This window comes from Rhinolophus ferrumequinum, chromosome 18 (assembly GCF_004115265.2).
Source record: "Rhinolophus ferrumequinum isolate MPI-CBG mRhiFer1 chromosome 18, mRhiFer1_v1.p, whole genome shotgun sequence".
NCBI classification, from domain to species: Eukaryota; Metazoa; Chordata; class Mammalia; order Chiroptera; family Rhinolophidae; genus Rhinolophus; species Rhinolophus ferrumequinum.
The window spans coordinates 29,085,846-29,101,496 of NC_046301.1; the positions used below are offsets into that span (position 1 = coordinate 29,085,846).

Below are 15,651 nucleotides of genomic sequence, written 5' to 3' on the forward strand. Positions count from 1 at the left end.
TCTTCAGGGCTGTCACTAGCGTGTGTAGCAGGATGGGGAAGTTAGGAAAGGGGAAGGTGTGTATTGACCTGTGCGGGTGCAACAGGAGGTGGGGGCGTCAGATGCCTGGTGATTCAGGAAACACTAAGGAGTGGGGGTGCACAGCATAATTGGAGGGCTGGTCCAGATGGCAGGACATTCTCAATTCCTTCTGAAGGCCCTGGTCACATGGACCCTGACTCCTGGGGTGGAAAGTGGCTTAAGGGAGCAGGGAGCCTCTCACACACCCCTTTCCTTCAAATCCTAGTACTTTCTATGGAAAAGTATTTGCTCCACCCTGTTGTTACACCAACAACCTATCAGTCTCTTAGCAGAACAGGGCATTTGAGGCTGCTATGACTGGGCATTCTTCCAGGGAACCCCACCCCTGATACCAATGGAAAAGCAGAGGGTCGGGGATGGATTGGGAGCCCCTCCCCTTCTTGGTATGCCCACGGTCCCCCCAGGACCCTCCCCATTACCTCGAAGTCCAGGTAATCCAGGGATTCCAGGCTCGCCTTCCTTCCCTTCGTCACCCTGATCACCTTTTGGGCCAGGTGGTCCTGAAAGGATTATAAACAGCACCAAGGTTAGAAGGTGGCTTTCTGGAGCAGGCCGCCTGCAGAGGCAACACAAAACTCCCTCCTAGAGAGCGGAAGGGTCAGCATGATGCTTTAGAAGCAGCCAGGACTCCACCTTGTCTAGTCTTGTGTGTATGTGGTAAGGGAATCAGGGAAAGCTTTCTGGAAGAAGTAATATCCAAAGGGAAATCTCAAGGCAGGGTAGCAGGTGACTAAGTACAGGGAGGAGTAGGAGTGTGTGATGAACTGAATGTTTGTGTGTCCCCTAAATGCATATGTTGAAGCCCTGCCCCCTCACCCCCCACCAGTGTGATGGTATTTGGAGGTGGGGACTTTGGGAGGTAATTAGGGTTAAAGTCATAAGGGTGGAGCTCTCCTGATGGGATTAGTGCCCTTGTAAGAAGAGACACCAGAGATTTCTCTCCCTCCCTCCCTTCCTCTCGCTGGTGAGCACGCCTTCTCTGCCACATGAGGACACAGCAAGAAGGCAGGCGTCTGCAAACCAAAAAGAGGGCTCTCACCACAACCTAATCATGCCAGCAGCCTGATCTCAGACTTCCAGCCTCTGGAACTCCGAGAAGGAAATATCTGCTGTTTAAGCCACCCAGTCTGTGGTATGTTGTTAAAGCAGCCTGAACAGACCAAGACGGAGTGAAAGTGGGCACAGTGAACAGCCCCTATAAGAGCTTAAAGAAAGACATATGTGAGCCATAATAGTAGAAGCTGAGGGAACGTAATGGGATGAGAAGGGTGAGAAAGTGGAGTGTCCTGAAGGTCCAGCCTAAGTGCTGGAGTTGAACCTGAGGGCCCAGACCCCATAGGAGGGGCCTGAGAGAAGAGCCCCTCCTTGTGTGATCAAATTTGCACACAAGGAAGATCACTCAGGCTGTGGTGTTGGAAAATGGATCAGAACAGGAGGGAAAGCAGAGAAGAAAGGCCAAGGAGGAGGCTGCACCCCAGGTGAGAGGTGCTGGAGCCCTGAATTAGGGACGTGGTGGTCGGGAGGGATGTGAGCAGCTGATTGGAAGTAGGAGAGACAGACCTTGTCTAAATGTAGGTGAAGGCAGAGGACGCAGCCAGGATCGTGTTCAGATTTCTGGCTGAAGCACCTGAATGAAAGAAGGGGTTTCTAAGTGCTCCTGAGTGGGGCTTCCTTCCAGGGTGAGACTCCAGCATGGCAGGAATTCTAGAGGTCTGTGATGGGATTCAGTCCTTGCAACAACACTGGGTATTGAAGTTACTCGTCTGAAGCCACACAACCAGCCAGCCAGTGAAGGAGCTACGGTTCCAACCCAAGGCTGTTTGGTCCTCGGTCACTCTGTGTCACTCATCACCCTAGACATCTTGCCATTCCCAGAATACAAACTAAACCTTCTCACCACTGCAGCGTGCTGTTCCCAGGCTGGTGAGCTGCGGAGTCAGTCTGCTATAGCTGCCTGCTCCCCACCACCTGAAGACGTTCGTTACCACCTTCTTCTTGGCCAAACGTTCTCCGATCCATCATTCTGGCTGGAAGTGGGCATGGCGTGTTTGAACATATGTACTTAGTGCCATTTGACATTTAACTCACATTTAACTCACTGCCTCGTCCTGTAGTCATAGGTGTACGTGTTCTCTTTTTCCTAACAACACTGCCAGCTCCCTGAGACAGGGCTACCTTCTTGACATCCTTATTCCAGCTGTGAAGATCCAGACTCTAGGCTCTCCACTCTTGCTGCTTTGTGAGAGAAAAAGGGAACCAAGGAAAATGCCAAACTGTACTGCACTAGGCTGAAGAGTGTTCCCCCAAAACTCATGTCTACCCGGAACCTCAGAGTATAACCTTATTTGGAAATAGAATCTTTGCAGATGTAATTAGTTAACATAAGGTCATTCTTGAGTAGAGTGGGCCCTAACCCAATGACTGGTGTCATTATAAGAAAAGGAAGCGGGCCAGCCCGGTGGCTCAGGTGGTTGGGGCACCATGTTCCTAACGCCGAGGTCGCCGCCAACTGCCTCAGCCGTGGGGAGCACAAGGCTCATCATACCAGCATGGGCCAGGGAGCTGTGTCCTACACAACTAGACTGAGAAACAACGGCTTGAACTGGAGTGTGGGGGGGAGGGGGGAAGCAGAAAAAGGGGGGTAAAAAAGAAGAGGAAGCACAGATAGACACATGAGGGGAATACCATGTGGTGATGGAGGCAGATATTGGAGTGATGTGTCTACAAGCCAAGGAATGCCAAGGATTCTGGCAACATCAAAAGTTTGGAAGAAGCCAAGAAGCATCCTCGAGATTCAGAGGGAGTATGGACCCCTTGATTTCAGACTACAGCCTCCAGAACGGTGAGAGAATAAATTTCTGTTGTTTTAAGCCACCAAGTTTGTGGTACTTTGTTATGGCAGCCCTAGGAAACCAAAACATGTATACTCACAGCATAGCAGTAATGTTTTGCACAATAAATATTGATGAATGAATGAGTATATGAGATCAGTGTGTGTTAATACACACAAAACAACCAGGAGGCCAAGATCAAGATGTACTGATACATTACAAAAGTTGGCACTGTCCCCAGGCCCACATCAAAGTTGACAGCTGTTTAATAATTCAATGGCACATGCACAGAGAAAAAGTCATCAACAATTTAAAAATGCAAAGTTACACAAATCATTTAAGGAGGCCTGGGTTTTGCAGCCATCTTCCTGGTTTTCTATGAAGAAAAGCAAAGTCAGACTGGCCATATTGATCCCAGTTTTCAGGTGACAGGGTTGAGACACAGAGCCTGTTTGGAACACACCTAAGATTATACAGCAAAGGAAAGACATAGTGAAGAAGCACATCAGCCTCCCAACTCCCGTGCCAGCAATCTCCCGGCCAGGTCGAGGCTGCAGAAAGGGAACAGAGAGGTGCCTGTATCTCTGCATGCCATGAGTTGCCACTGTGTTGGACCTTCCGTCCCCAGTATCCCCCACCCCTTTTCATGCTCCTCTGCCCCTCCATGCCTCCCCATGGGGAACAAAGCTCTCCAGGAATTGAGCAAATTAAGCATACAATGGACCACACACTCCAATTTGTCTTATTCGCTCTGATTCCCGTGTGACTCAATGTATGGATCTTCCCAAAAGTCATTCTTACAAGGGGAGGATGCTGCCCAGCAGAATGGCCCTGAGAGTGGGGTATCAGGATGGCAGCTATCATTTGGAAAGTGGGGGTTGAATATGGATATGGAGTATCTTGAGGTCAGGACCTGGTTCTATAAAATCTAAGTAAAAATTCCTTCCTCGGGCATTTGTAGTGAGGAGTCAGTGGATTAAATGTCATCTGGATATAAAGGCGCTTGGTAACCTTTGAGGGGCAAGGCCATCCTTGACCATCTATCTGTACCTCACTTTTCATTACGCTTCATTGGAACAATTCTTAGATGACTGTGTGTGGGGATTCTAAGCTGCACCTGACATCTTCCTGCCAAGCTTGGTCTGAAAAACATCCTACGCGTGGACATAGTTTAAGGACACAAATAAGTGGTTGGGGGGGGCCTTCACTAGAGGTTAACTGGGAAAAAGTTGGGGTGAGCAGTAAAGGTGGGTGCTAGTTTCCAAGCCTTAGTCATGTTCTCAAGAGGTACTGCCCTGCCAGACTCAGAGGGACATACCGTGTGGCCGGTCTGAGTCTCGTGGGGCCAGGCTGCCCGGAACTCTGAGGACCAAGCTTTTCCTCAAATCATTGCTGCCTGTGGGTAATGCACCCCTGGGATCTGACTTTTTGTCATTCTCGCAGGAATCCAGGCTAAAAACCTCAAGCTTGCTCTGTGTGACTCCTCCTCCCTTTCCTCTGCCCTCCCCACCCTTACTCTGCAAGGCGCTTGTCATTGAGGCGATTCTTGTGTCATGTCTCTACCTCCTTCCTCACTGCCACCAAGCTCATTAAGTTTTCGCTCCCAGCCTGTTTAGAGACCTCTTTATCTCGTCTTTGTCTTCAATGCACTGTGACCATTGCTGTGGATTGATCCTATCAGTATCAAATGAACTCAGAGCCCCTCTCAGGACAAATGAACTCAGTGGCCCCCTCTGCTGGAGACTCCTGCAGGTCATTCCCAGATGATCCCTTCTGCAAACTTACAGTCGGATGCTTCTGGACACCAACTTTCTTCCACCTCACCTCAGCAGAAACATTCTTCTCGTGGTGTCCCCAAATCCTTTCCTTTCTAAGCGTCCTGTCCCTCTTAGCCCTGGAGCTCACCTTCATGCACATCCTTCTGATCTCTTAGGGCACCGGGACAGAGTCCCCCCAAATCACGGGAAGGAACCATCATTGTTCACAAACTCCCCATGGAGGACACCCCTGAGCCTGGTCAAGCCATCCTGTACCCACTCGTGGGGAACTATCACTCACCTTGAACTGTGGACCCCAAGGAGAACAGGCCTCTCTATAGGTCTGGAGCCCCCCTCTCTGCGGCTCTGAGCCTCACACAACACCTGTCACACATAGAGATTCAAAGAATGACTTCTAGGCAGTCATAGAAGCCGTTATGGTGTCAGTGGTACCCAGATCAACTTTTTAACTTAGCTTTATACACTGTCACTTTCTTATCTTTTCTACCACTGGAGCAGGCCAGAGTATAGAGGTGGGCTGGGATTAGGAGAGCAGGGTCTATTTCTTCTCAATCGTGAAAACAGCCCCAGAACCCCCTCCACTGTGCTTCTGGTCTGGTGTGCCAGCTTCTCCTTCCTGCCCACCTCCTAGAGGGGGAACGGGGAGTGGGACCTCTGTACCCAGGGCCCCCTCTCAAAGCCTGTCCCCCAGTCTAGCCCACTCCACCATGCTGCTCCCAGGGCAGTTCTGCCCTGGCCCAGACTGCCCATGAGCTGCTCCAGCTGGAAGCATCTTCAGAACAGAACAAAGGATATGTGACCCAGCATTTGGGAGAAATACCAGGATTCTTCTGGGAACCAGCCCACAGGGAGGGAAAAGCAATCCGTTCTCTCTTCCCAGATCCTGGAACTAGTGATGGGGTGGGGGACGCATATGTGCTGGAATCTGGACAGTGACCTGCCAAGAACAAATTCTCTTGATAGCTGATGATGTGGGCCTGAGGCCAGCAAAACAGTGACCAAAATCGTAATGTAAACACCACTCCCAGAATCATGCTCATTCCCGGGTGGCTGACAGAGGTGGAGTCCCTCAATTAATTACTCTAGTAATTACTTTTTCCTGATGTCACTGAGGCACTGGACTCTATTACCTTACTCGTTTGCGAGCTCTCTCACATCCCTCATTCCAGCATCCTCTCCACTACCCTGAGCCTGTACACAGGGCAGGGACCGTCAGCCCCATTTCACCGCTGAGGAAACTGGGGCCCAGAGGGCGGTCCTGGCCTTCCAGGTCAGCTTTCCTCTGAGCCTCAAGGGCAAACGGGGTGGGGGGCAAGGGTGGGTGCAATTGCTAATTTTCACAGCATGCTCTCTCCTTCCTTCCCAGCAGAATCAGATGTGGAAAGTGAAATGACAGAGTGCCATACATCCCGCCCAGGCAGTCGCTGCCCAGCTCATGGTTACCAATCTCTGGTTGAGGAGAAACACTATTTACATGTTGCTCTCATCAGAGATACTCAATACCTCCATCATATCCCTATTCACTAGGGGCCAAAGTCCCAATGTTTGAGCCTGGAATCCAAGGCTCCACAACATTACACTAGCCATGTATAAACATTTGTTGAACTGGAATCTCTAATCTACTAGATGGCATTTTTTTCTCAAAAATGTAGCCCACAGATAAATTTGCTTTGCCAACTTGTTTTCATGAATTGAGAAATGTGCTTCCCAGTCCCAGCTGGGCCACTGCCTCGAGATTTGACTTGGCCAAATCTCTGAGCCTCAGGGTCCTCAAATACAAAACAAGAGGCGTGGACGAGATGATTTCAGAGATCTATTATCGCTCTAATGTTCTGCAAGTCTATAAACGACCATCTAACAGACACTCTGAATATGGCTGGAGAGTTCTGCCTTCAGGCCTTTGCTCACCACATGCCTCTCCTCTCTGGATACCTTTCTCCCTCCTTGAATTCCTCCCCTCTCTGGTTATCTTTCCCCTCCTGCTATGCCTCCTCCTCTGATCTTCTAAGTTTTCTGCTGCTTTCAAAGCCACAGACAGATTTCAACAGACTTGATTGAAAACCCAAATCAGAAAACAGAAAGCACTGCTGGGAATATACACAAAAGACAAACTGGAGACAAAATTCATAGAAAACTATAACAAAGCCAGAGAATGAAAACCATTCGGAGTCAAGCTCAAGAATAACATAAATAAGCTCATATTTGAAAAATATACATAGTTGAGTATTTGTGGATTCTGAGCCAAGAAAGGGCAAAGTGTGTGTGTGTGTGTGTGTGTGTGTGTGTGTGTGTGTGTGTAAAGACTAAGAGAGGAACTGGACAATGCTAGGGCAGAAAGGTCACTCTAGACAGCAGTGCATAAATGTGAATACTATCTGGTAAACCATTCCTTATCCAAAAGCCAGGGTAGAGTTCTATCTCGTTCAAGTTGAATGGTAGCTACATTTGGAATATGCCAAACAGAACTCTCTGTCCGCAAACCAATTCGCAACCATGAGACAGAGGGGTGGTAAAGGGAGGTACTAGATGCAATGGTGATCCTGGGAACTAGAGGGGCAGAGTGGTAGTCACTTCTGAAGAGCCAGCAGCTCATCAAGAACGCAGAGCTTCAAGACTGGAAGGCAGGCCTGAGATGAAACTTTCAGTTCAAGGCAAGTGAGTGTGAAAGAAGACTACTTGGAGGATTCCACTGGAAGAACCTTGACTAATGAATGGCCCGGAGCAGTTTCAGTTCAAGCCAAGGAGGGTGGACTGGGAAATTAAAGATCCAGGATGTGAAATGTTCAGTGAGGCCCAGGATGAGGTACCAGGAGGAAGCATGGTGATGTTTGTTGACCAGAAGAGGAAGGAAGTGGGGAGAGCCTGGGAGAGACTACCCCCAAATACAGGAATGGAGTCCAAGGCACCATAGTCCCTACTCTCTTCATTGTTCATAGCTGGTATCTCTTCACTTGGAAAGCAGGACGGTCAGCGATAAGAACATGGCTTTTGAGCCAGAAAGACTCACTTTTCAGACCTTGACTTTGCCACTTGTCAATTGCATAAGAAACAGTGGAAAAGTTATTCAAGTTTCTTATCTATAAAATGGGGACACTAATACATTTTTGCAGGATGTAAGAATTAGTGGTCTTCAAAGTCTTAGACAATTAATTTAGAGATTTAATGAGAATTTAGAGAATTAATGTTGACAAAATGTCTGGCTCCTAGTAGGTCATGATTTGGTAGAGCTGCTATTATTACTAAGTACCTGCTATGGGCAGGGGAGGTCAAGGAAAAGAGAAGACGGAAAAGCTAAGATCCCAGTGGTGTAGACTTGAAAGAAGAAATTCTGCCTCCAGCCCTCCTTTGACTTCTGAGAGGTAAAATGACCCAGGACAAGGAAACCAATTTTCTGATTGTCCAGGTTCAAGATTTAACGGTTGTTCCACAAACATTCATTGAGTTCCAGTTACTCCAGTATCGCACTGTGAGGTGTCGGGGAACACAGGGGTGAACAGATGGGGGTGGACAGTGGTGCAGCAGAATGAGCACTGGGCATTGGGCTGAAAGTCCTGGCTTGATCACTGAATTGTACACTTCAATGGGTGAATCTTACAGCATATAAATTATGCCTTATTAAAGCTGTTGAAAACAAAAGTCCTGGGTCAGATCATTACCAGCTGTGTAGCCTTGAGTAAATCAGCTATTTCCTTCTGGAGCCTCAATTGTTTTTCTGCAAGAATCCTACCCCGCCCTCAATAATGAAACCTGCTTTCCACCAACCTCACAGCTCGTCATGAGGACCCACTGTAAAACAAAATAATGTAAGTGAAATTACTCTGTGAACTAAAAAGTACTATGCAAACGGGAGGCTTCATCACTACTACTTTCCACTCTGATAAACGTAGATGTTCAGAGGAGGGAGACTTGGGGGAGCTAGAGAGGCCAGCAGGGTTCTTGAAGGAAGTGGGTTGGAGTGAGAACTGAAGGATCATTGGGATTTGGATGAGGAGGAGGAAGAGGAAGAAGGAGGAACTGCAGGAGGAGGCGCAGCTGGAGTAAAGCTATGACAGCAGGAAGGCAGGCTATGTCTCTGGGGCAGTGACAAGTCATGTCCCACTGGACTGGATGCTTTATACAGGACAGGGGGTGCAAGCTGGCAGTCTATGGACCATATATGGTCCCCAGATGTGTTTTATTTGGCTCACAGTGTTAAACAATTAAAAATTTCTAGAACATTCCACGTTTCTAGTTTCTCTTGAAAAATGGGAAGACCTTGTCAATTGCAAGCCTGGCCAAAATGGGCTGGATCTGCCATAGCCCCTACTGCTCCCCCAACACCACGGTCACTGTACTCACTGACATTGTTCCACTGGTCCCTGCAGACAGTTCTGTTTGCAACCCCTGGATTAGGGAAACAGTTAGAGGGGAAGGCAGGAAAGACAGGCTGGGGCCAGGTACATGACGCAAAGCACACCAGCTCTGGGATCAGTAAAGCCTGGGTCCAAATCCTGGCTCCATCATCTCCTAGCCTGTGAGCAGCTTCCTGAATCTCAACGCACTTATTGTTTTAAAACATAATACATGAGATACCCTGGGCACTGCACCTGACATAGGTGGTGTTCAAAATGGTACTATTACTGTCTGCTGTTACGCTAAGGAGGTTTTACTGAATCTGGCAGAATTTGGGAGCCATGGTGGGTTCTGATGGGAGGTGATGTGGGAAAAGTACAGCTGTGGGAAAGGCGATGTGCAGGGTGGACAACAACAGGAAGGCATGGGGGTGGGGGGAAGGGACTAGACAGAAGCAAGACAGGGACGTTGGTTCTACAGGCTCGAATGTTCAAGGGCCCCGAGCAAGAGTACAAATGGAGGCCTGCCCATTTACTGCCATTATGTTTAAAAGCTACAAATGAAGCCAACAAATTGTTAAATAAAATATGTCCATCTACCTGGATGAATATATCCTGTTTCCCCAAAAATAAGACCTAGCAGGACAATCAGCTCTAAGATGTATTTTGGAGCAAAAATTAATATAAGACTTGGTCTTATATAAGCCCTGGTATTATATTACATTATATTATATTATGTTATATTATATATATTATACCCAGTCTTATATTAAAATAGGACCAGGCCTTATATTAATTTTTACTCCAAAAGACGCATGAGAGCTGATTGTCCGGCTAGGTCGTATTTTCGGGGAAACACGGTAGCTTCATAACAGCCTGGAAGGCCAGGTTGAAATTCCAACTCCTTGTGGCTCTACCCATCGGAACACCATTGCACTGGAGCAGTGCCTCCCTGTTCCCAGCGTGAGCCTGCAGCCTGACCCCCTGCTGTTCTCCCCAGCTCCAAACCCTTGGAGGCCCCAGCGGGCACTCCCAGGCTGACTACCCAGTCCCCCATTAGCCTCCCTTGGCCCTTCTCATGCTGAGGGGTGTGGGCACAGAGTGTAGGGTCTTGGGTACGAGTTCACAGGCACATGTGCAGGCCTGGAAATGGGTATAGGCCGAAAATTCCAGGGTCCTATGGGGCAAGACTTAATCAAGGAGATATGGGCTCCCAATGTCAAGTCAGCGTGGGGAGGTACAGGGAGTCCTGGGCCCGTGGGGAAGGTGCACAGGGAGAGGGCCTGAGCAGAAGGGCCCAGGCAGGCACTGTGGGCTCCATACCTTTGGCCAGGGAGATGTTCCTCAGAGCGATGGCGTGCTCCCAGTCCTTGAGGCGCAGGTCCTCCGTGATGGTGTTGAGCATGGCCAGCTCCTGCTTGAGCTGCAGCTCCATGCCCATGTGCATCAGGCGCATGCGGCGTGTGTCCTCGCTGGCGTTACTCACCAGCACCTGCAGGTCCAGCAGCCGCGTGCTGTGGAGGGCCACGTCGTAGGACAGGCTGTAGTTGAGGCCACGCAAGGCACCACCCACGTCGGCCAGCTCCTCGCCCAGGACGACCACCCTGCGCGCCAGCCCGTCGAGCAGGCCTGCATGGCGCCCCAGCAGCAGCTGGCTGCGGTTGCTCTCCACCTGCAGCTGGTAGAGCTCCAGCTGCGCTGCGTCGCTCTGCTGGCCTGTGCGGTCCCGCAGCAGGGCCACCGCCTGCTCTGTCTGCGCCGCCTGCGCCTGCAGCCCCCACAACGCGCCCTCCAGCCGCTGCACCGCGCCAGCCAGGGCCAGCAGTGAGTCCGATTGGTTCTGCAGGGCATCCTGCACCTTCCACACCTGTTCGGTCAGGTCTGCCTGCAACGGAGCCTGCAGCAGCCTTAGCTGCAGGTCCCGGAAGCTCTCGTTCAGCCGGTTCACGTTGCGAGTCAACGCCTTCAGGTCATCTGGGGAGCTCCGGGGCCTGGACACTGCAGAGGAGGAGGAGGAGAGATGAGCGCCACTGGGGAGGTCCCTGGGTCCCAAGAGTCAGGCCTAGCCAAAGTGTGGCTTGCAGTAGGTGCTCAATAAACCATAGATGAAGGGAAAGCAAAGGTGGCTGTGTTTGAGTGCCTTAATGGATCCAAAGCACTGGGATAGCCAACGGTCCTCAAAATTGTCTGCCCATTAGGATGACCTGGCCAGGTGTACCACCAGCAGAAATTATGATTGAATTGGTCTGGGTATGACCTGGGCTTTTTTGGAATTTTTAGAAGAGCCTGAAATACTTCCAAGGTGCAGACTAGTTTGGGAACCACTGTGCTTCTCTAATGATGATGTATGAGGTTGATTCATATGAAATGTTCACTTATGTGTGTTGAAATGGTCAGATATCCGCAGTTTCATGTGGCTCAGCCTACCATACTGTGTGTGATTATCCTCTCAAGTCCAAGAGGCAGGTACCATTATTGTCCCCTTTCATGGTTAGTTTAGAGCTGTTAAAGTGTGGCCCAAGATGACCCAGCAAGTAAGTCGTGGAGCCAGAGGGCTCATTTGCTCCAGAACCTGGGTGCTTCCCCACAAGTCCGCTCCAGAACTGCCTGAAGGAACCACGCCTGCAGCAGACGCAGCCCAGCTCTAAGCAACACTGTCTATTTCCTGGCCTCCTGAGCTCCGAGACCCTTTCCCTCATGCTCACCTGCTGCAAGGACGGCCCCCCTGGATGGGTGCACACATTTTCATGTTGATATCCTCCCTCCTCTTGCTCCTTCAAACCTTCTTCTGGATCCCCTATTTCCCTCTGCAGGCAAACAACCCATCTCAGTGACTTCCCTGCTTTTCCTCTTGGGGAGGTTCCTTTCCTTGGTTATATGCAGCTATTTCACAAGCAAAGGGGAGGGATGTGAATCTTAAGTATTAGAATCTGGCATCGAGTGTCTCCTGGAAGCTCATGGGTTGCACCGACTCAGGTACACTGGGGCTGGAATGCTTAGGGATCCTTGCTGTCTGCTTTCTGTGTGCTGTCCACAGCTCTCTCTCTCTCTGCTCCGCACACTAGAGAAATGGCAACCGTAGTGGGGGTGGGGCAGAGTGGGAGGTGAGGCAGATGCGGCGTAGAGGGTAATTCTGTCTTGGAAATCTTGGAATGGATAGAGACAGGCAACTTGATACACAGCTTGTTCAAACAGTTGAGAAAATTCAGATAGAACCACTCCCTTCCAGAACCTCAAGTTGGGAAGAGGGAAGATTGGTTGTGAGGGTGTTTGTGGCACGTGAAGACCAGCTGCCACAATCCTTCAGCCATGCTTCTGGAACTACAAGCATTTATGGTGGCCCCTCTGGAGGAGATAAGTCATTTCAGATTAGATTCAGAGGCTCATTGGGCGAGATGGGGCCTTGGAGCCCCACCTCAACTTCTCCCTCCCCCAGCACTTTATTCTCCAAGAAAATCACACTGCCAAGTGGTCACCCGGCCTCTGGTTATACCCATCTCCCCACCTTCAGTTACTTCTTACTGTTGGAACACTGCACTCTGTTCAGTCTGGAAATTTGCCTCCCTGTAGTTTGTCTCCAGTGATCCTGCCCTCTGGGGTCATGTAGAGCTAACGCAATTTTTTTCCACAAGACAGCTCCTCGGGATTTCAAAGACAACTATCATGTCTTTGTTACGTAGTAACATTTCTGGTTTAAAATCTGCAGCTCCTATATCTGTTCTTTCATGACTAGGCTCCCCGCCTCTATCCATCCTGGCTGCCCTCTTCTGCATATACTCCTTAAATCTAAATGTGGTTTTCCAAGGTGTGGACAGACTGGGCAAAGTATGGGGGAAGGTTCAGTTCTTTCATTCTGGGCATGAAACTTCTACTAATGTGGCCCAAACTGGGCCCTGTTTAGCTTCATTTGGGCTTTTCAGACTTTTGCCATTGGGTTGGCATCTATGAAGTCTTTGGGGGAAAATTTCCCCAATTTATAGATGAAGAGACTGAGGCCAGGGGAGTGTAAGTGATCTGCCCAGAGACATGCTTCCTGACTCCTGTCTGGTCTAGCACTTCACTCCACTCCTCCACCATTTTGGAAAGTTAACTAAAGAGTTGTCACTACAAGGAAAGGTTCTGGGGAAATGGATCCATGACCCAATTACAACCCCTGTAACCACAGGAAATGTCTGCTTAAGAAATCTTCATAAGCCAGGATTTGATTTTAAAGCCAGTGTGTTTGTCCGGTATTTGACTTAGATTGGTTGATAAGTCCTAGAGACAGGGCAGTTGGAAAACAGAAAGTCCGATATGGTAGTGTCACTCTCTGCTCATGATGTCCCTGGAGTTCAAAGAGGCACTGCAGCTTATCAGAAATAATGAGGACACTCTGAATTTTGTCAATTCTCATTTTAAAATTGGGATCGTGAGTGACTAAGAGAAAACAGTGCAACCAACTTGATGTAAGTCACAAGATTGACGTAAGGCTCCATTTGCCCAGGCGTGCCAGAGGCGACATCATGAAGAGGCAATTTCCTTACTCCCACTCTCTTCCAGTTCCCACCGGTCCCTCCTTTCCTCTTCAGGTGGTCCTCAGACCTGACTGGTACCCTGTGACTTTGGAGGCCCCTGGCTTTGCCTATCGGCCCCTTCCTCTCCAAACCTACCAGCCCTAGGACCCCACCTCTCTGTCCAGGAAACTGAACTGAAACACGCCCATTGGGTGATGGCTGACAATCAGCTACCCCTCCCCAGAAAGTTCATTTGGGTCTTTTATTATCGTTCATTGCACAACCAATATAAACATGCATCCAAATAAAAGAAAAAAAATCTTCCACAATCCCACAACCTTCAACACAGCACACTGGTTTTCTTCCTGTTTTCGTTTTCTAGCTCCATCCCTATGCATTACCCCATCTTTAAAATTTGATTTCTAGTTTTTGTTTTTTAACCTAATACGATTATTTCGTAAACATTTTCCCATCCTCTTCTCTGTCATTTACAATTATGATTTTGATGGCCACATGAGTCCATCTAGAGGATGTGTTGTAATTTATCCATTCTCTTACTGTGGAATATTTTTTTCAGTCATGGAAAAGAAATACAGAAAGGTCTCTCCTTCTTTTGAAATGTTTCCTAACAAAAATTCCCAAAGTTGGATTAGTAGATCAAAAGGTATAGACATTTTTATGACTCAAAAATTCCAGCCAAATCACTTCCCAAAAAGTTCTTACTTACACGATAGAAGTTATATGTACATTACAGATTTTGAAATGTGCCAGTTTCGGTGAAACCTCAGTGCACCGAGTATTAAATTTTCGTATTGTTAATTTCACAGATATAAAATGGTTATTTTTTGTTAGCATATTTGCATTGGGAAGTGGCCTTTTCAAGGCAATGCATTAGCTCAAAGGAATGATATAGACATTTTAGTTACCCAGGCTAATCAGAACAGAAATTATTTGGAGGGGTAATACTCTTTGGGCATCAAATTGTGCAGTAAAAGCCCACAGCAGCCTCCCTTTTCTGGGATCACTTACCCACCCCAGAAATGAATTAGCTCCTTCCAACAGTCACAGTGTGTTCTCAGCCCACACCACCACCACCACCCACCCTCTTCCCCCATTTAATTCCTTCCAGATGTTTGCTGTTCTCAACAAGGAACAATTCTTTTTTGAGTGTGACTCTCTTAATTCATGTTTATGCAAACAGCTCATTTATCTCTCTGCCTGGTGTATTTACTTTTAATGTGCTTTAATTATTCTTCAACTTTCATACTTTCACAAAGGGGAAAATAAATCAGAGACAATACTAACTGGCATTTCCTAAGTCCTTCCTATGTGCCAGGCACTGTCCTAAGTGCTTTCCGTATTAATACACTTAATCCCATAACAACCCTATGAGGTAAGTATTATTCTTATTATCCTGATATTCCAAATGAGGAAACTGAGGCACACAGAGGGTAAGTCCTTCACAAGGACACACAGCCAGTAGGTGGAGGAGTAGTAGTGGCACCTACTGTATGCCACTAGGACTGGCTGGTTTGGTTCTGGAGCTCCCGGTACTTAACCACTTTGGGATATTGCTGAAAGGGTGGAAGGCACAGAACACACTTTTTAGGAGACACACAAATATGGAATGCACTATAAAGGTAGTAAGTTCCTCATCATAAACTTAGGCTGGAGTCAGACTGCTTGGCAGGAATACTGTAGAGACTCAAACGTAGATTCTGATTCAGTATTAATTGCGGACTGCTAATTAACGTGTTAATGTATGATTTGCAATAATATATGAGTAATGCGTTAATGTCGGCCTCAGGCTACCCCCTGGGCTAGGTGGCTTGCACATACAAATCTCCTGCAGCCTTTTCATCTATATGGCATTGCCTTCCCATTTTCACCTCGGTCCCAAGTTGGCTCTGTGTTCCATAACTGACCTCAATGTTCATGAAAAATATAATCGCGTGCTGGGTAAGTCAGGGTGCTCCAGGGGTGACTGAACAGAAAGGCTGTCTTTCCCAAACATGGGGCATGATGACAATGCCAGCACCGGTCAGGAGGAAGAAAGCTAAGCATTCTGTTTGATGTCTAGTGAAACCCTTTATCTTTGTATGCACGTTGCTGTCTATTGCCTCACTTAATTTTCAAC

At 48.3% G+C, this 15,651-nt stretch overlaps 1 protein-coding gene across 1 annotated transcript in view; it reads right to left on the reverse strand.

The window, feature by feature from the left end:
* The window catches only part of SCARA5 (scavenger receptor class A member 5), a 102,934-nt gene that overhangs the window by 28,876 nt on the left and 58,407 nt on the right, over nucleotides 1-15,651 (reverse strand). The window contains exons 4-5 of the mRNA XM_033135292.1: nucleotides 10,345-11,019; nucleotides 501-581 (exon numbers count right to left, since the gene is read on the reverse strand). Of these exons, the coding sequence (XP_032991183.1) occupies nucleotides 501-581; nucleotides 10,345-11,019 (756 nt within the window). The remainder of the gene's footprint in view (nucleotides 1-500; nucleotides 582-10,344; nucleotides 11,020-15,651) is intronic.